Source organism: Brienomyrus brachyistius, chromosome 17 (assembly GCF_023856365.1).
Source record: "Brienomyrus brachyistius isolate T26 chromosome 17, BBRACH_0.4, whole genome shotgun sequence".
NCBI lineage: Eukaryota > Metazoa > Chordata > Actinopteri > Osteoglossiformes > Mormyridae > Brienomyrus > Brienomyrus brachyistius.
The window spans coordinates 22,563,792-22,588,589 of record NC_064549.1 but is presented as its reverse complement, the minus strand read 5'-3'; the positions used below and the strand labels follow the sequence as shown (position 1 = coordinate 22,588,589).

At 51.5% G+C, this 24,798-nt stretch overlaps 1 protein-coding gene across 2 annotated transcripts; it reads right to left on the bottom strand.

Moving 5' to 3' along the window:
• Positions 1-80: 80 nt before the first annotated feature.
• LOC125711875 (protein phosphatase Slingshot homolog 2-like) lies at positions 81-24,466 on the bottom strand. Of its 2 annotated transcripts, XM_048981290.1 has the most exons (15): positions 22,824-24,466; positions 18,821-18,864; positions 7,976-8,088; positions 7,532-7,596; positions 7,315-7,436; positions 7,134-7,199; positions 5,298-5,363; positions 5,004-5,198; positions 4,247-4,340; positions 3,884-4,012; positions 3,745-3,791; positions 3,513-3,659; positions 3,227-3,427; positions 1,920-2,859; positions 81-1,700 (listed from the first exon to the last, which is right to left on the bottom strand). In XM_048981290.1, exons 1-15 carry the CDS (start codon positions 22,884-22,886, stop codon positions 498-500), a joined length of 3,495 nt encoding a protein of 1,164 aa, XP_048837247.1. In that variant the 5' UTR covers positions 22,887-24,466; the 3' UTR covers positions 81-497. The 2 variants fall into 2 exon arrangements, with proteins under 2 accessions (XP_048837247.1, XP_048837246.1); XM_048981289.1 differs by lacking the exons at positions 18,821-18,864; positions 22,824-24,466 and adding an exon at positions 11,633-12,501.
• Between the last annotated feature and the right edge of the window lie 332 nt (positions 24,467-24,798).

Below are 24,798 nucleotides of genomic sequence, written 5' to 3'. Positions count from 1 at the left end.
CATGGCTTTTCTGCCCCCTTGTGGCCACCGAGTGACGCGCAGTTTGCGGACTTCAAACAAACAACAAATATTATTCCAGCTTTCTTTAATTTTATATCTTTAATAGTCACAGTGTAAGCACAATAAAAAAAGAAAAGGCTTTAAAAATAAAAATCGGAACACCTGACATTTCTGTACATTACATACATAAGACACACAAGCCATCCCTGACTGTATTAAAAATCCCCCATGTAAAAAAAACACATAAAACACAGAGTAAAGTGCACATTTTGAGAAACCACGCCCATTTCTGATTTTCTCTTTTGTAACTGCCACAGTGCAGACCTACTGGCATCTCACACATGCAGACTAAAACACACAACACACATCTCTCCGACCCACAGCAAACTCCCCCCACCCCGCCCCCCACCCAGGGAACGATTGTCTTATGCGTTCCAGAATGCGGGCCATACACTTTCACTATTACTAGAGCCATGAGGTGGGTCACATGACATGGGTCACATGGTGTTGTACACAAACACCGCGGCTCGCTTTTTGTCGATGGCCCTCCTGGGTCGCCACAGGGGGTGGGTCCTGCCATGTGGCAGCCGCACTGCCACGCACGCATCCTGTGCCCCATCCCTTTCTCTGTTGGGGGGCGAATAAGGGCTGTCAGGATCAGGGTCAGGGTTCTGGGAACCTTCAGTCCTGAGAGAGACCACTGGGTTGGAGTTGGGCTCAGGGGGCCACAGCGGCAGGACGCATTGCTTCTTGGAGGCATCGTCCGGGGTGGGGTGGAGACAGGGATGCAGTGCAGGAGCCAGTTGGGGCTGTGAAGGGCTGGGAGGGGCTGGAGGAGAGCAGAGGTCCCAGTCGCTCAAGTCATTGGTGGAGAGTTCCAGACGATCCAGTTTGGCCAGAGAGGCGGAGCGCTTCATCAGGGAGGGGGGGGTCAGGCCTGCCTGCCGGATCCGAGCCTCCAGCTCCACCGCTCTCTGTTGGATGGTGTCTGTGCAAGGCTCCGCCTCCCCTCCGTCAGGCACTTCTGGTCTGGCTTTAGCCACGCCCCCTGACCCTCCAGCCTCATGCAGGAAGGCCTGCAGCTCCCGCAGTGTCTCCTGGATCTTCTTCAGGTCCTGTATGCTGCACGTCAGCCGGTCTCCCTGCCAGGGCGTCTCCTCCAATTCGCCGTCCGCGTTGGTCTCCTGCTCCGTCGCACCTGCCAAGCGCACTGTCAGCTGAAGCGGCTCTGAGCCTAGCAGGCCATCTGCGGTGACATTCGGCTGATGGGAGGCATATAGGTCAGAGATTCCCGCACGCTGACATACAGATGCGCCATTTTCGCACCCCTTCTCCTGTGGGACAGGGACAGAGCCACCCCCCATTGCTGTGGGGGAGGTGGGCAGGCATGGCCCAGAAGGATGCAGCTCCTGCTTCAGTTTCTGCTCAAGTTGTTTGGTGGCACGGCGCACTGATCCCGACAGCCAATCAGGAGGCTGCAGGGAGGGGGAATCTGGATGGGAGGAAGGTGATTGGCACCCTGACACTTCTGGCTCCTCCCCTTGAGGGGGGCCCCGGGGCCCCAGCTGGCTGACAGGGGACACAGTGTATGACACGGACTCCAGTTCAGTGACAATGTGGCGAACAGAGACGCCATCCTCCTTCTTAGGTCTTGAGGGGGCAGAACTAATCTCAGAAGCAAATTCCCTGTCGTCTTCAGGCTGGGGGGTCAGGGGGGAGAAGGGGAACACAGACACAGATTAAACCTCTAACACAAGGTGACATAAAGCAGCCACAAGCTGACAACTGCACAAGCATTTTTACACGCCTCAACACTACACTTGTACACAGACACATTTTGCAAACTTGTATTCTCCAGCAGGTGGCACTGTCTTACAGAATAAAGTGGAAAAAACACGAGTGTTGCCAGTACTGCTCACCGTGCCTTGCTTCTCGGGGCCTGGCATGCCATTGAGGTCTTCCAGCAGAGGCTGCATGTCCTGGCTGGGGCTTTTAGCGTGGGCCGTCCGGGGAGATGCCTGTTCGGCTAGCAGGCAGGCCTGAGAATCCTGAGACAGGCTAAGAAACTTTTCCCGGGCACTAAAGAAATCGATGCTATCTGTGCTGAGGTGGGAGGACCCCGGGACATTGGTGAGACCTGTGTCACTGGGGTTGTTATTGTCATCACTGATCTGAGGACCCAAGAGCAGACTGCCCCCTGACGAGCCAAGAGGGCTGACTGCCATGGGCGTCCCAGCAGATGATGGGCTGCCATTCTGCTCGCCCTTAGATCGTGGTATGGCCAACTCGCTGGGTCTTATGGCTGAGGTTTCGGAAACTGCAGGCTCGGGCTCAAATGCAGGAAGAGGTTCTGAGTTTTGTTCAGGCACATAGGTGGACGGCTGCGACCGGCTGACAGCCGCCATTTGCAGTTCTGAGGTTTCCAGTTTTGGCTCGACAGCAGGAACAGACAGAGGCAGCACTGGGTTGGGTGTCGGAGATGAGCCGCCTGTCCCGTCTTCAGGTGCTATGTTGGCTGCCTGTGGACTTGCCGGAGGAAGCCATAGGGGGTCTTTCTGCCACGCCAGCGACGGAGAGGATGGCGTCTCCACAGAACCGCCGGGGCTGTTAGACTCAGACGAGCTTGCTGGCGCCCCTGATGAGCTGCCTGTGACAGGGGGCTCGCTCTCGCCTGCCAGGGCCACGGCCTCCGCGGCCTCCCCGGCTAGCGCCTTCAGCACGGCCATGCCCAGAAAGTGCCGCAGCGAGGGCACAGCGTTGTTGTTGGTGTTGTTGCTGAGCAACCTGCGGGGTCGCTGTGGAGTCGCCGAGACGTCGCTGTCCGAGTGGGAACGCCACAGCTGGTTGTGCCGCTGTTTGCTGGATAATGAAAAACAGGGGGAGCAAAATCCTTTAAAGTCGGAACGGCAAGGGTGCCACGCCTCACGTCACTGTATACCACCTTCCTCTACACAGCTGTCACAAAGCACTTTGGCAGCATCGGGGATGCGAAAACCCAGCGACAAAAGCCAGAACAAAGGAGGAAACAAAAACCCAGAATTGGAGGCAAAAGTACGCTACATATAATTAGGGGGCGGGGCCCCACAGAACAATCTGGAGCTGCTGACATCACATGACCGGAAGCATCTGTGACATCTCTATGGAAACTGAAAGATGAGGAGAGGGAACGTGTGGGAGAGACGAGAGAGAGGGATCGACAGAGAAGTGAGGCAGATAGCGCCCCCACCTGGCCAGCAGAATGCCCTGGTACTCCTCCAGCTGCCGCATGAAGGAGGGGTTGGGCTTAGCCACGGCGCGGCGCTCCTTGACGTGATGGAAGGCGCGCTCCAGGTCCCAGCCGTGCTCCTTCATGGCGTAGGCGATCACCGTGGAGACCGAGCGGCTGACGCCCATCTTACAGTGCACCAGGCACTTGGCCCCCGCTTTCCTGAGGTGTGTACAGGAGGGTGTTAGGGGCATGACGTGGGGGGGGGGGGGCACTGACAAGCAGGCACGCGGACAGATGGACGCACTTGGCCTTGGAGATGAACTTGTAGGTGTCATTCCAGTATTCCAGCAGGTTGGTGGCCTCCTCATCGTACACGCGGATGTTGTGGTACTCGAAGAGGCCGGGGAAGAAGTTATCGATCTCCCGAGTCACGTTCAGGATGTACCTCACCCTATGGGGGAGGGGGAGAGGGGGTTTAACCTCAGCACTGTGAGACGGGGGTGGGTGGGTGGGGGGCGGGATGGGGGCTCACTAACCCACTGTTCTGAAGCTCCTCGAGATTGGAAGCGTTCCACTCGGAGCCCTGTTCCAACGTAAGAGAGGACAGCGTTCATGACGGTCCCTGTAGACACCAATGAATGCTGGGGTGGAGGAGGGAGCGCACGGTGCACATACCAGGTAAACATGGTCAAAGATCTCCGTGGGGCTGTCCATCTGGCCCAGGATGACGATCATCTCATTGTCGATGAACTCCTTAAATTCACGCAGGTTACAGACCATCTGTATCTCCAGTTCAGTGCGGATCTGGGGCGGGGGGCAGGTTTAGTCAGTGGGAGACATTAACTCATAATGCTTGTGGTCATTCAGAATTTGGGCAGCAGGAGGCGGATCGGTTAATGAAGGAAAGTGGAAGTCTTAGGGAGAGGGGGTTTGAACCTGAGACTCCGCTAACCCAAACATGAATGTGAGGGGACATGTAGCCAGGGGTGGGGGGGAGTGGGGAGGGGCTGGCGGGGAGTGGGGCGAAGCCAGACCCACCTCCTTGGAGGTGACATTCTCCAGGTCTTTCTGCATCATGATCTCCCTCAGCCTCATCTTGATGAGCCTCTCAGTACGTTCACGTTCTGTTGGCCTGCAGACCAGTCACACTGCTTTATCAATCTATTTACATATTTACACCCTGTGTGCCCCCCCCCACCCCAAGTGACCAGACCCTTAAGCACAGTAACACTTAGATAAAGTGTTCCTTCCTGAGCCGAGTTAGTGTAACTGAGACAGCTGTGGGAGAAAGCCACATGAGCAGGAACAAGGGTACGGCCGCGTGTAGAGCTCAGTAAGGAGCCCCAGCACGGCAAGGTAAGGAGCCCCAGCACGGCAAGGTAAGGAGCCCCAGCACGGCAAGGTAAGGAGCCCCAGCACGGCAAGGTAAGGAGACCCAGCACGGCAAGGTAAGGAGCCCCAGCAAAGCTCCTAAAACACTGTCCTTCACTCCACATTCCTCCCTATACTTCCTCTCTTCCACCCACAGTCACAGTCAGACCTCTGGAAGCCTATGGTATTCCGTATGATATTCCGACAGAATTTCTCACTCCAAAGCTGGGGCCCAGAATCCACCCCCTGGCAGCAGAACTCGGACTTTCTCTTTAGTAAATATAACATCAGCGCCCTACATGCCGCCTCTGACACTCTCTCTAAGAGCACCCCCCCCAGCCACCTGCCCCTGCCTGTCCTCTTCTGCCCCCCCATCAGTAAATCAGTGCTGCTACATTTAGACCCTCGGTGGGCAGTCACTCACACGTCGGTGAAGAGCACGGGCGAGTCGGCACGGTGCGACTGCAGGTCCTGCATGGCGTTCCACTCGTTGATGCAGACCTGCTCCGAGGCCACGCGACTCTGGTAGTAGCTGAGCCAGGTGAGGAACAGGCTGCCCGGGTAGTAGTTGTTGCAGCGAGCCACCTCGCAGGCCTTGTGGAGGGACTGCAGCGCGGACCTGAAGGCGGGGGGGGGGGGGGGGGGGGGCACGCATGTCCAGTCAGGGCACTGGGGAGGACGCTGGGGTAGAGGAACAGGGGCAGGGCGGTAAGCTCACCACATGGCCTGCACTGATACAGGCTTGAAGATGTGGACTCTGTTGACAGAGGACACAGTGAAACCCCTGTAAGAGAAAGAGGGCAGAGTGTCAGAGGCTCCGTTCACGCCTGGCATCACCACCGGCCCTGAGCGATCCGATCACAAGCGGACGGTGCCCGTTCACGCCTGGCATCACCACCGGCCCTGAGCGATCCCATCACAAGCGGACGGTGCCCGTTCACGCCTGGCATCACCACCGGCCCTGAGCGATCCCATCACAAGCGGACGGTGCCCGTTCACGCCTGGCATCACCACCGGCCCTGAGCGATCCCATCACAAGCGGACGGTGCCCGTTCACGCCTGGCATCACCACCGGCCCTGAGCGATCCCATCACAAGCGGACGGTGCCCGTTCACGCCTGGCATCACCACAGGCCCTGGGCGATCCCATCACAAGCGGACGGTGCCCGTTCACGCCTGGCCTCACCACGGGCCCTGGGCGATCCCATCACAAGCGGACGGTGCCCGTTCACGCCTGGCATCACCACCGGCCCGGGGCGATCCCATCACAAGCGGACGGTGCCCGTTCACGCCTGGCATCACCACGGGCCCTGGGCGATCCCATCACAAGCGGACGGTGCCCGTTCACGCCTGGCATCACCACCGGCCCTGAGCGATCCCATCACAAGCGGACGGTGCCCGTTCACGCCTGGCCTCACCACGGGCCCTGAGCGATCCCATCACAAGCGGACGGTGCCCGTTCACGCCTGGCATCACCACGGGCCCTGGGCGATCCCATCACAAGCGGACGGTGCCCGTTCACGCCTGGCCTCACCACGGGCCCTGGGCGATCCCATCACAAGCGGACGGTGCCCGTTCACGCCTGGCATCACCACGGGCCCTGAGCGATCCCATCAGAAGCGGACGGTGCCCGTTCACGCCTGGCCTCACCACGGGCCCTGAGCGATCCCATCAGAAGCGGACGGTGCCCGTTCACGCCTGGCATCACCACGGGCCCTGAGCGATCCCATCAGAAGCGGACGGTGCCCGTTCACGCCTGGCATCACCACCGGCCCTGAGCGATCCCATCAGAAGCGGACGGTGCCCGTTCACGCCTGGCCTCACCACGGGCCCTGAGCGATCCCATCACAAGCGGACGGTGACCGTTCACGCCTGGCATCACCACCGGCCCTGAGCGATCCGATCACAAGCGGACGGTGACCGTTCACGCCTGGCATCACCACGGGCCCTGGGCGATCCCATCACAAGCGGACGGTGCCCGTTCACGCCTGGCATCACCACGGGCCCTGGGCGATCCCATCACAAGCGGACGGTGCCCGTTCACGCCTGGCATCACCACGGGCCCTGGGCGATCCCATCACAAGCGGACGGTGCCCGTTCACGCCTGGCATCACCACGGGCCCTGGGCGATCCCATCACAAGCGGACGGTGCCCGTTCACGCCTGGCATTAAAGCGTGGAGCAGCTTTGACATAAATAAGGAAGGTTCATCAAAGAGCCCATTAAATAGATGATCTGTGCAAATTTCAAAACATCTTTAATAAATTCACTTCTTACACAATCAATTTGCGGATTTGCACGGAACTTTAACGATGTGCAGTTTCACAAGGTTTCCATGAGAATGGATTGGGAGAGTCTGATACTAAAGAACGCAGAACGCACCCAGAACGCATGTTTATACCAGATGTGAACAGGGCCAGTGACACAGACAATGGCAGGCACACTGGAATACAGAGAGACAGACACACTGGAATACAGAGAGACAGACACACTGGAATACAGAGAGACAGACTGTCAAAGACACACAGACACAGGCAGACAGGGATGATTTCTTACCCGTCTCCATCCAGGTGAATTAGCGTGTCACTCCACAGGGGCAGCACCAAGCCAATAGTACACAAACTGTAAGGCACACACAGCCGTTAGATAAGACACACACGCACGCTGCCTTCAGATAACAGCCACGCACACACTCGGCTGCCAGATAAGGCACCTCCCCCCTCCCAGATCAGCTGACCTGTCACTGGACCTGAAGTCTATCCCCAGCACCACGCTCTCCTCAGTGTCCTGGCGGCCATTGGTGGACACCACCACCATGTAGCGCGTCCACTGGGGGTGGGAGCTCTCCAGCCGCACCGCCTTGGGGGGGGGGGGGGGGTATTATAACAGCTCCTTTCTGCATGTGACCAGGCAATCAGTGGCCTGAGCAAATGCTTGGGGCGGGGGGGACTTACCAGGCGGATGCTGTCCTCTGGACGAAGCAGAGTGAACATGGTTTGCAGGTGCTGCTGGAGGTCACCTGAGGGACCACATAAGAGGCGGTGAGAATGACATCCAATCCTCAGGTATGCGGCACCCAATCAGAGAGCTCCTCAGGTATGCAGCACCCAATCAGAAAGCATCTTAGGTAAGCGTAACCCAATCAGAAAGCTCCTCAAGTAGGCGCCATCCAGAGTGACCGTTCTTACAATCCAACTCAATGTAACACCACTGGGAAAGCTGACTGTACATTTTCACCTTGACAGTATCCTGTACTGCTAATCTTGCTGACATAGCTGACATTAAAATTAAACTACAACAACAGGGGTCCAGCTTCTACAATGTTAAACCAAATCTGCCTGAACTAAAACACCCAACAGCAGTGAACCTGTACTGCGGCTAGCCATCGGCATGGTTACCTGCGTGTTTGTTCCAACGCTGGGTGATGCGTGACACAGAGGAAGGGGAGGAGCCATTTCCACGGGGCAGGAAGAGGGCCGCACCCTTGACGGTCAGGAAGCTCTCACTGATGCTGAGAAAAGCAGGGTGGGGGACAGTCAGAGAAAAGCAGCACTTCCCCAATTCCACCCTGTGCACCCCCATCCTCACTGGCTGTTTCTGTCCCATAAAGCTGGTCCACGGAGGGTGTACACCACTGGGGGAGGGGCTCTATTCCACAGCCAGCTACAGGGACCCGCATAACAGCACCGTCTCACTCTGCAGCCAAGGCCAACCCAGGGCGACGCTGCATCACGCGCCTCACTGATCCTGCCAGTATCCTGTCCCTGAGACACATGCAGGGCCAAAGCTCACTGCTCCATTTTTTTTTCATTGATTTGCTCCATCCATCTGCTTTTCCTGCACGTCTTGAGTATTTTTCCATTCACGCAGCCAGAGGACATGTGGGATAAGCACCTGGCTCAAAGGTACAGCAGAAGGACCCTTCGTGGCCCTGACCCAGAAACCTCAGTGCCTCTGGCAGCTCTCTCCACTGCAAACCTGTGCCAGTACAACCCGCCCTGCAGGTCTTTAGTCGGTCTTCTTCACCTCCCCATGCTACCAGTGGTACTGTACTACCCTGCAAAAAACCACAAGAGCCACGGGCAGTCTAAGCCAAGTCCACTTCTCAGAAGTCATGTTCAGGAAATGAGGCAATGAGAAGTGCTGCAAACCACAGCCATCACACCCAGAGTGGAGGCCGTCAACAATCCCATAATCTCTTTCCCGGTGCCAAAACCTGACCCTGGCCCCCACTTCCTGTTGTCCTCCAACCCACTTCCTGTTGTTCTATACCATCATCTAAAACTCATGGGTCATGACTGACAGATGGTAGATGGGTAGTTTAATGAATATGGGGCCTGGTTTAACATGACAGTATTTTGTTCTGCATTTACTTCCTGGTCTCTTTCTGAACTGTGGTTCACTGTGGTTTTGGGAAAGACCCTAAGAAATGGATCCCATGGCTGACACAGAAGGCCAGGTCATCCCTGGAGGCAAAGGGGCAAGTGAGGTTTTTATTTTACTGACTCATTTTCAGCTCTCCAAAGCCCAGCCGTGTGAAGACATCCTCCATCTCGAAAATCACAGTGAGCAGTCACTGACAACTGCCCCTCCTCTGCTGGCTCCCATTGGTCTAAAGTAGGCAGTGACTGACAACATGATGCCAATACGACTCACCGTGGGGGGGGGGGGGGGGGGGGGGGTTAGGTTAAACAGGCATCATAAACAGACAGGACTTGTTAGGGCACAGACTCAATCATGACTATGGAAGGGGCGAGGCTGACTAGCAGAGATGTGGGACCTCTGTAACCCCACCTGCTCATGCCCATATGAGTCAGCCAACGGGAAAAAAGATAAATATAGCGGAAGTAGGGCAAGTCGGGGGGGGGCATCAGTAGCGAAGAGCGTGGAATTATATCGCCCCGGGAGACAACCCATGACAAACTCAAAATGGCCCAGGGACCAACAGTGGGAGATTAATTTAACACCCAGAGGGGCCCATGACCAGAACTGGCCTCTTACTGGCCAGAACCTCAGCCAACAAGTCAAGGACCTTACAAGCTGCTTCAGAACAAGACCCCTCCCCCCCCACTTCCGCTCATTGGTCTAGTCCAGACACTCCTTGGCCAATCAGAGAAATATGACTATTCTCAGGAGGAGAGGGGGAATTTCCCAGGGAGATTCACGGACAAGGAAATGCGGAATGGGGTGACCTACTGGCGCTTGAGAGGACAGAGCAAGGCTGGACTGAGAGGCGAGCACTTTCACAGTCCAACACAAACATGCTGCTCTCAGACTTAATGCGTGCCACTGTTACTGCACTGGACCAGCTTCAATCACTGGAACAATGTCGGTTTCCGAGTAACACTTCCTGCAGTTATGCTGCGTCCCGTCACAAATTACGAGGAGCCCGACTGCTCCGTATTTAGACCTTCCACCTCTCCGGAACCTTCTCTCCACTCTGATTTTTCCCCAGAGGTTCTTCCCGTCCTCAGACTCCTGCAAGCGCTGCTTTCTGCTATCCCTGCTACCCGGCATGGAGGGCTGACTTCAGGGGAAAAAAATGCTTAAGTACGTGAGAAAAAAAAATAGAACGTGCTGGTTTGATCTTAGCAATCTAGAAAACACACTGGTAAAATCATTAGGGCCATCGGTATGCTTGGATCAGCAGGGATAAACACACACACACACACACACACACACTCCTACTCAGCATCTCCGCTTGACACCATGCAGGTTGTGCCTCAAACCTTCAGGCTAAGCCACTGGGCTCAGACACAGGAGCACACTAAACACCTCAGGCCACCAGGTGCAGTTGCCCGATGACGCAGGGCAGCGAATCCCTGGAGAGTCCACACCCAGTTCACGTTCCATCAACCAAGGGTACAACAACCCAGGAAGTGCACATTTCTTACGAAAGCGACCAGGGTGGGGGCACAGACCAGCGAATGGCCTCAGAGCAACACCCCCGCAGAATATTCACAGAGGATTAGACTCTCCCCCAGATTCTCTCGAGAAACTGAAGGTTTGTTTTAGCAATTGATAACACTTCAGAAAGAGCATAAATCTCATACAATCAATTCAATCATTTAATTAAGGAATGAGGCAGAGTTTGGGGGGGGGGGGCGGCTGAAAACCTTGCATGATATATGTTCTGGGTGTTTGTTACATAGTGACTCATCGCCATTAAGGACCGAGCCCGGGTACAGCTCTCTGGACCAGTGTCACTGCGGGAGGAAACGTCCTGAGAGACGGCAGCACCACACGCTGAGGAGACACTAAGCGAATCAGGGACACGGTGATGCTGACAGCTACACCCGTGTTAATCTGCACAAGGCACTGCAAACAGCTGACCTTTAATGGTACTTCTGCTTGAATGTTTGTGTAATACAATACGTATCTAAGTCCCTCGGGGTCTGCTTACTGAACGTCTCAAAAAAAAAAAAACCTTTATTTAAAAACACACGCTCAACAAAATACACCATAACACGTCGCCATATATTCCCCGATCGTTTTCATTGTTCTGTACAACAGATTAAAAACCTCTGACAAAGATAAAGGAATACGGTGAAAGTTTGGGGCGGGGGGTATAAGTGAACTTATGTTAAACGAACAGACGTGCATTTCGGACGGGATGCCAGCTTCCTGGTCAGACGCCCCACGCCTGAAACCATCCCCCGGCACGCGACCGGACTCCCACGCACGTTCTTTCCCAACAGGGAGGAAGTTCAGCTAAACGCCATCACATCCGCTGTCCGAGAAATACCACGATGTTACACTTCACAGGATTTCAGCTGCTCTCACAGAACGGAAGGGAACAGGAATCTGGGCAAAAGCATCCCAGACCCCGCACAGAAACACACTTTGTCAAGTGCCGATAAACACGCCGCATGTACCCGACTTTACTGTACTGCTTATTTCTTCAAATCGGACACAAATTAAATGCACTGACTTGGATTTGTAGGTTATTGGAAAGATCTTTTAATTATGTAGATTCAATATTAGCCTATATAAAGTAGAAAGCTACGAGGTTTGTTTTTGAGCGTGTGCCCGGTGCTCAGAACAGAGGTACTCACATCTGGTTGATCTGGCTGTGAGACACCACCGCGTTCTCGCAGAAATACGGCATCATCTTGGCCCCGCAGCAAGAGCAGAAGGAGCCCGCCGCCGCGGAGCGCCTCGCAGCCGTCAAGCCGCCCAGGGTCATGGGGCCCGGGGCCAGTGGCGAGGTCCTGCTCACTCCGCACCAGCCATGTCTCAGCGACCAAGGAGTCCGACTAGTCAGCAATATGGGAGACCGGGGACGCCGGCGATCCGGTGCAAAACTTCGCCTTATATTTATACTTACAACAGTTTAAATCCCGTAAAAAAATTTCCACTACAGTATGTACCCAACAAAGATATTCTGTACCGATCAATTGTTTTATATCCACGTTTTACAAGAGATCCGGGCTTCTTGCCAAATACAACCACAACAACTCTAACAGTGAGAGATGAGACGAAACGAAGTCAAACGAGGTGAGAAACAGCGGATCCGGCTCGACTTAAAAAAAAATGTAAAAAAAAAAAAAAAAAACTTCGAACTATTTTCAATTCGCTGTGTCAACAAATACTTGTCCAGGCTACCAGTTTAAATGCCAACACGGAGGCACAGACTAAGGGCACCAAAATTAGCTATATCTTCCTTAAATAAAACAAACACGTTTACAATCAGCTGGGTAAACCGGACCGGTATTTTCCACTGGTTTCACATGCCTTCCCGGAGACGGACTGCGCCGCTAGTATTTGCTGCGTGAAAGCGAAGCGGGAGGGAGGAGCCGCGGACATGTGCTTTGGCGGGGACCCGCCCAGGGCCAAGGGACCTGGAGAGACACGATGCCGCCGGCTCCTTTGCAGCGACGAAGGGGAAGAACTCACAAAGTTTGAGAGCCCCTTTGACGCACCCTCTGCATCAGTGGCTCAGCTCCGCTGGCTCGTGTTTTATATAAAATGATCAACACGGCAGTTTGAAACATGAGCTATGCACATAAAGTTTTTTTTCCTCCAAGGAATGCGTAATTACCAAATGCTTATTTTCTTGCATTGTTCAATAGGCACCCAGTTTAAATCCACTCAAAGTGATGAACAGTCCCCCACACACACTCAAACACAAACCTCCCCAATGTGAAATCCTGGGAGCATGGAGCAGATATCTGAAAGATGGGCTGAAAAGTGTACCGATGTAAATTCAGCAGCAGACATCCGCCAGCGTTTAACGGGACTTAAATTCAGGATTCGAATCTACGTTAAACACATTTAAAGGAAACATAGGGCGATAGCGCCGGACAGAGCAGCTCAGCCTCTGATAGGAAGCAGACTGGCTCTCGCACAAGGGCACAGCATATTTACAAGTCACACACCCGTGCATCACACCTCTAACACATTTAAAGAAAGTATGTTGCTGGTAGACTGTTTAGAACTAGTTTGGTGATTAGTTTTCCTTTCATAAAGCAGAGCGGAGATCAAAGGCACTGTCTGACGTGTCATACAGGTTCACTGCCGGATTTCTGCGTGACCCAGTGCACAGGCTTGCCGGGGGTTTCCTCAACCCAGTGCCAGACTGGATTTCCACTGGGGTCCACTTACTTCCTGATGCTGTTGGTGGAGTACAGGAGCAGGTTTGGGACCTGGCAAAGCCAGACAGGACACATGTGCTGTGGGTCTGTCGGCATGAACCTCTCGGCAGTAACACAAGTCCGGAACTGCATTTCTCTGCAGGCTCCTTGTTTTCTGACAATGTTGAGACTCATGAACGTGTGTGTGTGTGTGTGTGAGAGAGAGAGAGAGAGAAGCTCAACAATAGGTCTGCCATGAGCCATCCAATCAGGTGCCACTTTGAACAGACAGCTCTGGGGTTCTGCTTAACCGGGAATGACCTCAGGCAAATGAATGTGATGAAATGAACCCTACAGATGAAGAGGCTCAACTTGTAAGATCAGCACGATGTATATCGGAGGTGCTTGGTGGCCTCAAAAAAGTGACTTGTGACATTGATAGCACGGGACCAGGTCCAGCTGAAGTTCGTTACTGAGCCAAAGAAATAAATAAAGAAATGGAGGATGTTCGCTCCGTTGTCCCTGGAGACCCGGCAAACACTGGCTGCCCTCCCAGACAGGCAGGCACACATTCAGCTGGTGGGATTTTACAGCGTTTCAACTCATTTAATGTGACTGGGTGCATTACTGGGGCAAATCAGGTTACGTACCTCCTATAGGCTTTAAGAGGGGGGGCCCTCTGGGAAACAGAGACAGAAAACTCAGGGCCTTGCAGATTCAGAGGAGCAGATGCTGACACAGACAACACACACAATCAGCAGATAATAGGCAATAGCAGATGAAAAAGTGTGAAAGCAGATGAAAGCAGACGAAAATGGGTGAAAACAGACAAAAACAGGCAAGTGCAGATAAAAATGGGCAAAAGCAGATGAAAAAGGGTGAAAGCAGACAAAAACAGGCAAGTGCAGATAAAAATGGGCAAAAGCAGATGAAAAAGGGTGAAAGCAGACGAAAAAGGGTGAAAACAGACAAAACGATACAGGTTGTTGGATGGCAGCTTTCCTAAGCTTTCTGACACAGAAGAGGTGTAAAACCGTAACTGCATGTGGCCCTCTCTGTCCTACGGCACCAGACACCAAAGCCTGACACTCATTGGTCTTTCATGTGGTTTTTCTGCCATGTATTCTCGTTTTGCAACGCCGGTAGTGTTGCAAGTTTTTCGAGGGAAGGGTTGAGACACGGTGTTGTGCCTCTCAGTCCTCCCTGAGTTACCCCCAGCACACTTTCATCTTACACTGAGAGACAGCTGTTTCCCATTCTCTGAGTTTGGGGGGGGGGGGGTCAAAATGTGACCACGGCCCCAAACACAATCTTGTGACAAACGCAATGAGGCCTCCGCTGGGCGGGGACACATGTCCCTGTGCACTGCCATACACAGGCAATAGTGGTGGTGCTGGGGGGCGTGTGGTAGATTACAGCAACCACAAGTCTGACATGGCATCATCCGCTGGGCCACCCCTCAAACACACCGGCAGGGAACCAAGTGGAGATGAAGGAAGCGGCAAGCAAGAGAGAGGAGGACATGTATCAGAGAGAGGCGGGGGCCAGGCTGCACCACATAGGCACACGCACAGCTAGCAGGGGAGAGGTGGCCTAGGTAGGAGCCATGCTGCACCACATAGGCTCACACAGACCTAGCAGGGGAGAGGTGGTCTAGACAGGAACCAGGCTACACCACATAGGCTCACGTGTATGCACAGCTAGCAGGGGAGAGGTGGTCTAGACAGGAACCAGGCTACACCACATAGGCACACGCACAGCTAGCAGGGGAGAGGTGGTCTAGACAGGAACCAGGCTACACCACATAGGCACACGCACAGCTAGCAGGGGAGAGGTGGTCTAGGTAGGAGCCAGGCTGCACTGCATAGGCGCACACAGACCTAGCAGGGGAGAGGTGGTCTAGGTAGGAGCCAGGCTGCACTGCACAGGCGCACACAGACCTAGCAAGGGAGAGGTGGTCTAGGTAGGAGCCAGGCTGCACTGCACAGGCGCACACAGACCTAGCAGGGGAGAGGTGGTCTAGATAGGAGCCAGGCTGCACTGCACAGGCGCACACAGACCTAGCAGGGGAGAGGTGGTCTAGGTAGAAGCCAGGCTGCACTGCATAGGCGCACACAGACCTAGCAGGGGAGAGGTGGTCTGGGTAGGAGCCAGGCTGCACTGCATAGGCGCACACAGACCTAGCAGGGGAGAGGTGGTCTAGGTAGGAGCCAGGCTGCACTGCATAGGCGCACACACACCTAGCAGGGGAGAGGTGGTCTAGGTAGAAGCCAGGCTGCACTGCACAGGCGCACACAGACCTAGCAGGGGAGAGGTGGTCTAGGTAGAAGCCAGGCTGCACTGCATAGGCGCACACAGACCTAGCAGGGGAGAGGTGGTCTGGGTAGGAGCCAGGCTGCACTGCATAGGCGCACACAGACCTAGCAGGGGAGAGGTGGTCTAGGTAGGAGCCAGGCTGCACTGCATAGGCGCACACACACCTAGCAGGGGAGAGGTGGTCTAGGTAGAAGCCAGGCTGCACTGCACAGGCGCACACAGACCTAGCAGGGGAGAGGTGGTCTAGGTAGGAGCCAGGCTGCACTGCATAGGCGCACACACACCTAGCAGGGGAGAGGTGGTCTAGGTAGGAGCCAGGCTGCACTGCACAGGCGCACACAGACCTAGCAGGGGAGAGAAGGTCTATGCAGAAACCAGACTACATGCCACAGGCGCACGCGCGCACACACCTATCAGGGGAGAGGAGGTCTAACCTGGATGCCAGGGGTACAGATGCAGCCAGACTGGCGGGATCTGTGTGATGGCCTGTTAAACCTGCTCTGCTAGCTCCTGAATGGAGTCAGAGGTCAGGCACCCAGCATATGCGTGTGTGTGCGTGTGTCTACGTGTGTGCACTGGGACACGGCCCTCCCTCTCCACCCTTAAATTTCGAGTGGTACATTCCATCTGTGGCGAATTCCACTCGGCCCTCTGCGGCATCACACGTTCTCACCGGGAGCCCGGCGGTCTGGATCGCTGCTTTCATAGGGCAGATAAGTAGAGGAGCCTAGGCAGACGACAGCCACACCAAACGGGGGGGGGGGGTCGTCATGGTAATACCAGTTTCCTAAAAAGGACTTGAACTGCACAATAAAACAGGTCATACCTAAAATAAACAGCTGGTCTCACTCTACGAGTCCCCACACCCCCCCCCAATACATACAGGCCCCCTCCCCCCATACATACACATAACACAGTTAATTTTGGTGCCATGTTACATAAGGCACAAGGTCACCCCACTGCCGGAGATGGAGGGAGAGGGTCCTGCTTTATACGCTTCACAATACTCTCACTTACACATGTGCACTTACTGCAGTCCAACAGGAAATGACATCACTCCTGCCCCCGAGGTATGGCATGCAGTCATCCATACCCACATGTATTACAGCTGCGTGGGGATATGCCGTAAAGTTGAGCAATAGCGAAGCACCTCTGCCACACACCCTCACGCACAATTAGATAATCTAGGTGATCGCCGGAGGTGACCGACAGACACAGTGACGTTAATAACAGTCAAACCAGATACATACGGCATTACTATAATTCCTGTTTTGCAGTCAAGAAGTTGCTCTTCCTTTTACCACTAAAACACATTTCATAATAACAAAAAAAAAGACTTTCATCGGACGCAGACTGGATACAAACAGCGACATGAGTCATGCTTGACGATAATGCCTCTGCTATCTGTTACTGGCACCCAGCTCCAGCGGAGAATCACAGGCACGCACAGGCACGCACAGCGCACTCCGTAATCGCGGCTCTGGAGCAGCACAGGTGTTCTTTTACAGGAACGACCAGTGACGCGTCGTTATTCGCCATTAATCTTGTGTTCCACAAAAGCACGTTTAATGGTTTAGAGGTACTGCTATAGGGCAGCACAGTGGTGCAGTGGTTAGTGCTGAGGTCTCACACCTCTGGGACCAGTCCCTGCCAGGGGTCCCTGTGCGTGTGCAGTTTGCATGCTCTCCCCAGTTCAGCAGGGGGATTCCTCTGGGTACTCCGGTTTCCCCCCACAGTGGGGTTAATTAAAGCTACCAAATAGCCTGTAGGTGTGAGCGAATGGCGTGTGTCCTGCGATCCTGGGTTGTTCCCTGCCTTGGCTCCAGACCCCCCACCCCAAAGCCCTGAAGGATGAACTGTTACCATTCAGGACCAATACAGGTGACCTGGCGATGTCAGTCTCCACTAGTCAGTCTTCCAGGACATTCTGTTTAAATGACCGACTGCTACTAAACAATCCTTTCCATTTGAATACAGACATTTTGCCAAGAGCGCCAAATTGTGCTGTTTGCTCTCAGTAATATTTCATAATGACAAGTGAATAGAGATACGTGTGTCGGGTGGCCCAGCCTTGCTGCACAAATATGTAACATCAATTCAAAAACACATACCAGTGTCACATCTCGTAGCCAAATTCAAAGTCTGAAGAAGGGTCAGTATGTTTGGATAAATACTGGTTAAGATACAGTGAGACGCAACTTCGAGACGCCTGCAGTTTTTACTAACAATGCAAACCAGAGAAAACCTATTAAACCTGTTTTTATTGATTTTTAAGAATAAAGTTAAAACATGTTGAAAAGGCCGTTAACATTCATTATGGTAGATTTCCTAAGGACATGTAAAATTGCTACTAAATTTTAAACATACTGCACTTAGTGAGGAATTGTGTCGTTCCTGTATTTTCATTGGCATTAAACGTTGTTATCGGCAATACACGGAGCCCCTAAGAGGTCAGCGTGGGAAAATAGGTTTGTGATCCCTAACAATAAGTTTGCGATCCCACTGCACTTGCCCATTTGTATTTGCTGCACTGTCTCCATTCACCGCCAGTGACTTTAAGCAAGATAGCTGGGCTGTTGAACATTGAAATGTTAATTAAAATTCGCCGGCAAAGAAATCTGAAAAAACTATCACGAGGGACCACAAAACTATGTCAAAGAATTTTTCCCCACCCTGACCTTTTAGCTGCTCCGTAGCAACGAGTAAATGTAGGATCTTTAAAATTAAAAGGAATCTTTATCGCTACACACCAGCAGACAGCTCAGCAGTGGTCGGTAGCGCCCCCTGGTGGCCAGTAATATAAGTACATCGGATGATCAGTCAATATCCATTTTAATGCACAAAACGAGCGACCTGCTGGTGAACATCAGCCCTCTGGGAGCAATGTACTGTGCAGCTGTGTACTTGTGAGAATTGTGTGAAGACCAAAACAGACGTAAAGGACTAACACTTTACAGGCATTTTCTGTACCAACTCCAGTGTCCGTGAAGGCAGATGGAACAAACACCTCAAATCCAGTAACTTTAACATCAAGTTTTGACATCTCCAGGATTTGAGAGGCTAACAGACAAAACATGCCATAATTTGGCTGCCCAAATCCGAATACCACGCAAAAATAAAAGGAGAATTTTTTTTTATGCATTTTAAGCGTTGATTGTTCTGATTTTTAAAAACTGCCATTGTTATGTTTCAATTTCACTGTTAAAAAAACACAAACGGCATACAAATGAAATCTTAAAACTTGCATTGACAAATGCTTTGCAACAGCTTTGTACGGCTGCCTTGTAAGCAGTCACACCTGGGGGCGTGTCTACTGCCCCCTGGGTCAGACCCGAGCTGGCGAGGAAGGCTTACCTCCGGGGCTGGGATCGGCGGTCCTCCTCGCCGCTGTCAACCTCCTGGGAGGCAGAGAGAGAGCTGAGCTTAGAGGCATGATGTACACACACACGCACAAACACAGACACACGCGAACAGACAAACACACACACAGACACAAATGCACAGACAAACACGTAAACAAAAACATGCCGCACTGGCATGCTGCTTTCCTCATTGCTGACTTTAACCCCAAAGCCAGCCTCACCTCAGCTCAAGGCCGTATACCTCACTGAGGCTTTAAGCATCTGCTTCAGTTCCAGCCAGCAAGGCAGGTTCCTCAGCCTGTCTGACACCTGCTGCTGCACAGCCTGTGTGCGCATCACTGCACTGAACACACAGACAGACAGACACAAAGTGCTCACAGAAAATCTTGGTACGTTTGCTTAATTCAGTAAAAATGTAGCAAATGTAATGGTTTTATAATGCAAATCATTACTTCCTTCATTTGTTTACAAATATATATTACATTAGAAACAACTGGAATTTTTAAAGCAAGACATTCATTAGAAGTACTAATAAACTGAATCCCAAATTCTAGCTCTAAAAGAGGCTGTTCCAAGTTAAAATGTGCACTGCCAAGTACTCTCACTGGGTGCTTTTTAATTAATAACACCTTTTCAATAACACCAAACACTTGTGTTTAGATGTCCTTTGGGAGCCAACAATTATAATTGCAATTAATAGCAAAATGGCAAGAACAGAACTGAATTAGTCAGTCAAAAAATAAAAAAAAGTATGAGACTTAAAAAAAAATGTATGTGTGGAAGATATGTGCAGATACATTAAAACACTGCTTGTCAAATTTGCAACACTATTATAGAATTAAGCAAGTGTCCTAAGACTTCCTGCGAGAGCTGTGCATAGACATACATACACAAACACACACATACATACACATACTCACAGAGTGCACACACACACTCACACACGGACACACACACGGACACCCACTCTGTACCCTCTGATTTATGCTGAATAAAACCTGAGCTTAGAGCACAGCTAAACAAGCCCACTGCATTTCAACAATTAGATAAAGGACTTTGGTTGTGGAACTAATGTAATCTCAGAAATAAAGTTAGCATTTTTATAATGGCACGGAAAGGATGACTCAGGAACCACACAACCTCTCTCTCGCTCTCCGCCTGCTTTTAATTTACACGCTTTCCAATAAAATTACCTCAGACCATTTCTGAAGACTGACCAAGCAAATGAACACCGACACAAACACACCCCTCCCAAACCACTTGACCATGCTACTCGTATTCACCAAGCTATCATGTATATAGCATGTGCAAGCTGGTCACCACGGCAACCACGTCAGCGCACACTGGCTGGGGCGAGGGGGGGGGAGCTTCCACCTAAGCCAGTGAGAGCAGAGATTCTGTGTGCTACTAGGCAGACTCTCTGCTACACTGGACCGCATCAGGAGTAACAAGGTCTGGTCAGATGTTCAGCGTTCCTGACACAGGCTGATCGCAGGGCTTGGACGCGGCAACTCGGGGTTTCCACCTGACTTATTCAGCCTCCAGTAAATAGAGGCTGTGGGGGGAATGTGGAGACGCCTGTCACAGTCAGACGCTGATTTCCGGCTACAGAGACACCGAAATGCAAGGTCAGGTCTCACAGTGACTGGAACACAGGGGCTGTAAGCAGATACACCGTGACCAGTATTATGGAGATTCAAATTTTAGGTTAACGTTGAAAAGAGTTCACAGGAAATATCCAAAACACCTACTACATTGTTAACCAAATCAGACCCACAGATTCAGCAATTCAAACTCATTATTTATCTATTAACTAAAAATTTTAAATAAAAAACAAATCTTTTCTCCAGGCATTTCATGAGACAGCTTGCGCCGGCTCCTTGTTAAGGTCATATGCCAGGCAGCTGGTCCTCTAAGGACCCCAAGGGGAATAAGCTCATCCACTTACATAACCTGATTTTTTATTTTTTTATTTTTTAGTTTATAGCGGCTGTTTCTACAACAACAGAACACTGCCGGACATAATATTTGCAAACTCCCATGCATATTTTCAGATGGAATCCTAAACGCAGTAGAAATATGAAAACTATGCTGAAACTGTAATTTCTCAATGTGACGTCGCAAATCATAATATAGGATTTATAGTGCAAGTCAAGTATGAACTTCAGCCCTTAGCTCCTTGAATTCAGGTAATCTGTTTCCATATACTTTTATAATATTTGTGAGCTAGCGATTTATCACCCAAGAACACACAGGGGAGAATGGCAACAACTGTTATGAAAAATTGCACAACAGAAAAGCATGTTTTTCTTTTCAGAGTAAAGTTCTACTAGTTTGCCAAACATCGGTGGAGTTTGTGGGAATCTAAGGTATGCAGGAAGATTACTCCATTCAGCAGCTGTTCCTGCCCACCCCCCAGTCCTGTAGGCTACAATGTTAAACATTGGCACTCCCTCACAATTCCCCCAACACCACAGCAAGGAGGATCTGAGTACAATTTACATTTCAGTCAATACTTCCTCTGCCTCTGGAAAGTCCTGTCGGACAAATAAAGTTCTTCTTTCTGTTTTAGATGGCATCTTTTCAGAATAATTAATTCCCACCCCCCAAAAAAAGAGAGAGAGAGGAACAGACAGACAGCTTACTAACCAGACACCTGTGCTATTTTTGAAAACATACATACACAAACTCAGATTCAGTGCTGCTGTCCTCGTCGGAACACCATAAAATCAGTTAGCTTACTCTGAGCTGCAACATTAATCAGCTCATGCATATGAATGACGTCCCTCTTTAACGTAGGCCTATAAATATACACACGCTTACCGACTACATACAGCTAAAAAAATAATACTCCCACTTTTTTCGCTGTCACATACTTAGTAGTAGTCATTGTCCTGAACACATTTACTCACATAAAACTCACAACATTCACATAGAGAAACCTGACAAAGAAATTGTTAAGGGAAAAAAGGACAGCGTTGTCCCTTGTTGTCCCCTGTCCCCACACCGCGCGGATGCAGGATCCTCGTGCCCCCCACCCCAAACCGCAGAACAAAGGGCCAGCCGGCAGAGAAGGATGCGGGGGGCGCTGTACGTCCGATCGGCGTCGGCCAACTTGTGAAACACTTTCCCGTCCCACCCCAGCATTTTATATTTGCGTTTAAAAAGTCCACCCTAAAGTGTGATGATAAAAAAAGTTACAAAAAGACCGTTTATATGATATTGTGCGTTATCATAAATGTGTTAACTCCCTAAAGCGGCCGCTCGATAATGATAGATGGAAACGTTTTATCCGGTGGAAAAAGACAACGAGCAGGTTTCACAGGCAGCCGGTTATATCTGCTCACTGGAGGGATACTGAGTATCGCGGTACTGGACGACTTTCCAGTACCCAGTGGCTTTCGTGTGGAGGTCAGCGAGTCCATAGCGGAGACATCTGCCCATCAGAAAATTAAAGATGAAAAAGCACAGCTAAGGAAAGCAGTGGCGCTACGTAAACGAAACGGGGCCGGAAAGGAAAAACGCCGGGTGCGGAATGGCGGTTACCGCCGGCTTCACGGTGCGCACAGATTAAACAACGTGCGGTTTAATTTACTGACATTCACGCCCAAAATTCCAGTTCTGCTATTTAGTAAAGCATGGAAATGTACGTTCACTTTCACGTGGGTCTAAGTTCCGCGGGGTTACCAGCTGCGCTTCCTCCACACAGACCTACATCAGCAGCAAACTGCCTCAAAGTACAGTCCGTTACAGTACATTATTCTACAACAAAATCCCTGCAGGATGCATCACTCGCAAATTTAATTTCAAGAGAAATAAAAATCACGTTATCACAATTTAATATAATAATCAGCACGCATGCGCAGACGCATAACCTTAGGACACAAATTGGCGGATGAGCACTCCGGGGAGGCTGAAAGGCAGCAGAAAAGAGCCCAAAAGACAAACAGCGAGGAAAACAGAGGGCGTGGGGGGGCCCCGAGACGACGACTCACCGAGACGGCGGGGCTGGAAGTAGCGCTGGGGGTGGGCGAGCGCTGTACTGTAACCAGTGCCATTCAGGGTCCGCTCGTCGGGCAGCTGGGATGGAGCCGCAGCCGCTTGCGTACTGACAACACCGTGCGGCTTTGCTTGGCTGCGGGCTGCTCCGGCTCCCCCCGCCGCGCATGCGCATCGCCCGGCAGCTGTCAAACCCGGGCTGGCCTTAACTCTGTGCGCGCCGCCCAAGGGCTGCAGACGTTATTAAGCAAATATAAGAACACCTGGAAGACGCGTGTGTGTTTTTTACATTTACATGCCGTCAGATATTCTACTCAATTTCCGCGAGTGACAGAAAATGAAAATCATAACTGTCTAAATGCTTACCATAATCTTCTCAACGATTATATTTCATTATTTACATTTTACCCAAAGCAGAGTTTTTCCGCCTCTGTTGTTCATACTGCAATTAGGCATTTTCTTTTTCTCAGGGCTATAAAAACAGCCCCCGTGTGCTCCGACTGCTGTGCAAACCACATGCTGTGCACATCCAGATACGAACCAACGCAGGAACATGATAGCAGGAAATCAAAATGCAGGGCACCCTAAAGGGGATGCCAGTCCATCACAGGGCTGGGGTACACGCTGGCCATCACAGAGCTGGAGTACACCTGGGACTGGATGGCAGTCAGTCACAGCACACAGACTATAGACAATTCAGAGACACTAATGTACCCAACAAGATGTTTAAATGGGACTCTTATATATGGTTATTTTACCTGTATTTTATATATTATATATACATATTTTACATGTAGGGGGTGGCATGGTGGTGCAGTGGTTAGCACTGTTGCCTCACACCTCTGGGTCCCAGGTTTGAGTCTCCGCCTGGGTCACATGTGTGTGGAGTTTGCATGTTCTCCCCATGTCGTTGTGGGGTTTCCTCCGGGTTCTCCGGTTTCCCCCCACAGTCCAAAAACATGCTGAGGCTAATTGGACTTGCTAAATTGCCCATAGGAGTGTGCCCTGCGATGGGTTGGCCCCCCATCCTGGGTTGTTCCCTGCCTCGTGCCCATTGCTTCCGGGATAGGCTCCGGACCCCCCGCGACCCAGTAGGATAAGCGGTTTGGAAAATGGATGGATGGATGGATTTTACATGTATTTCATACATGATATATTTTACATATTTATGTAAGTGCAGAAACCCAGGATATCCAAAGAAAACAAGCATAATCAGAGAGAGAGAGCAATCAAACTGCACACACACGGGGCGAGGGGTGAGCATTCGCACCCGGAACCCTGACAGTGTGAGGTCCCCATCTCAGTGTGAGCTCAATAACGTGTCCTTTACGAGTTACACCGAATCCACATGTGACGTGTATTTACAGACATCGTATTGACAAACTTCACTTTTCAACATCATTCACATTATGATGCACTTATGGAAAAGCAAGAAAGACTGCAAACAAAAAAATGTCGAAAAAATGTCACCTAAGTGGCACCAAGACATTTGTTTTGTGTCCTGAACTTTGTGTCCTTTGGCTCTCGGCGTCTGGCCAGCTTGCGTGCGAGTGCGTGAGAACGACCCTCTCAGCACATTATCTGTTTCTCCTTCTGTAACCGTCAGCTCGTTTCTTATCGTGCAGACTGTGCCGCAGAGCTGCGAAGACAGGAAGTGGGATATGGTTCAGATGTCACTTCCTGTGCAGCACGGCCTCCACGGCTGCATACTTCCTCTTCATTAGAGTGAGAAAGGGAGGAAGAAGCGAAGAAAGGCGGCCAGACACTCTACACATGAACTGTGCATGATGCTTTACATGTTTGTATCCGCTGGTGCTGTTATAATTAGTGCGTTACGTCATATTGTGGATGTCGATTGTCCTGACAATGAGTTGCATTGCTAAAGCATAATAAACAGATAACAGTTAGATCAAAGCAACCAACAAAAAGTAATGTTAGTGAATAACTGACAAATAAATTAAAATATTGAAA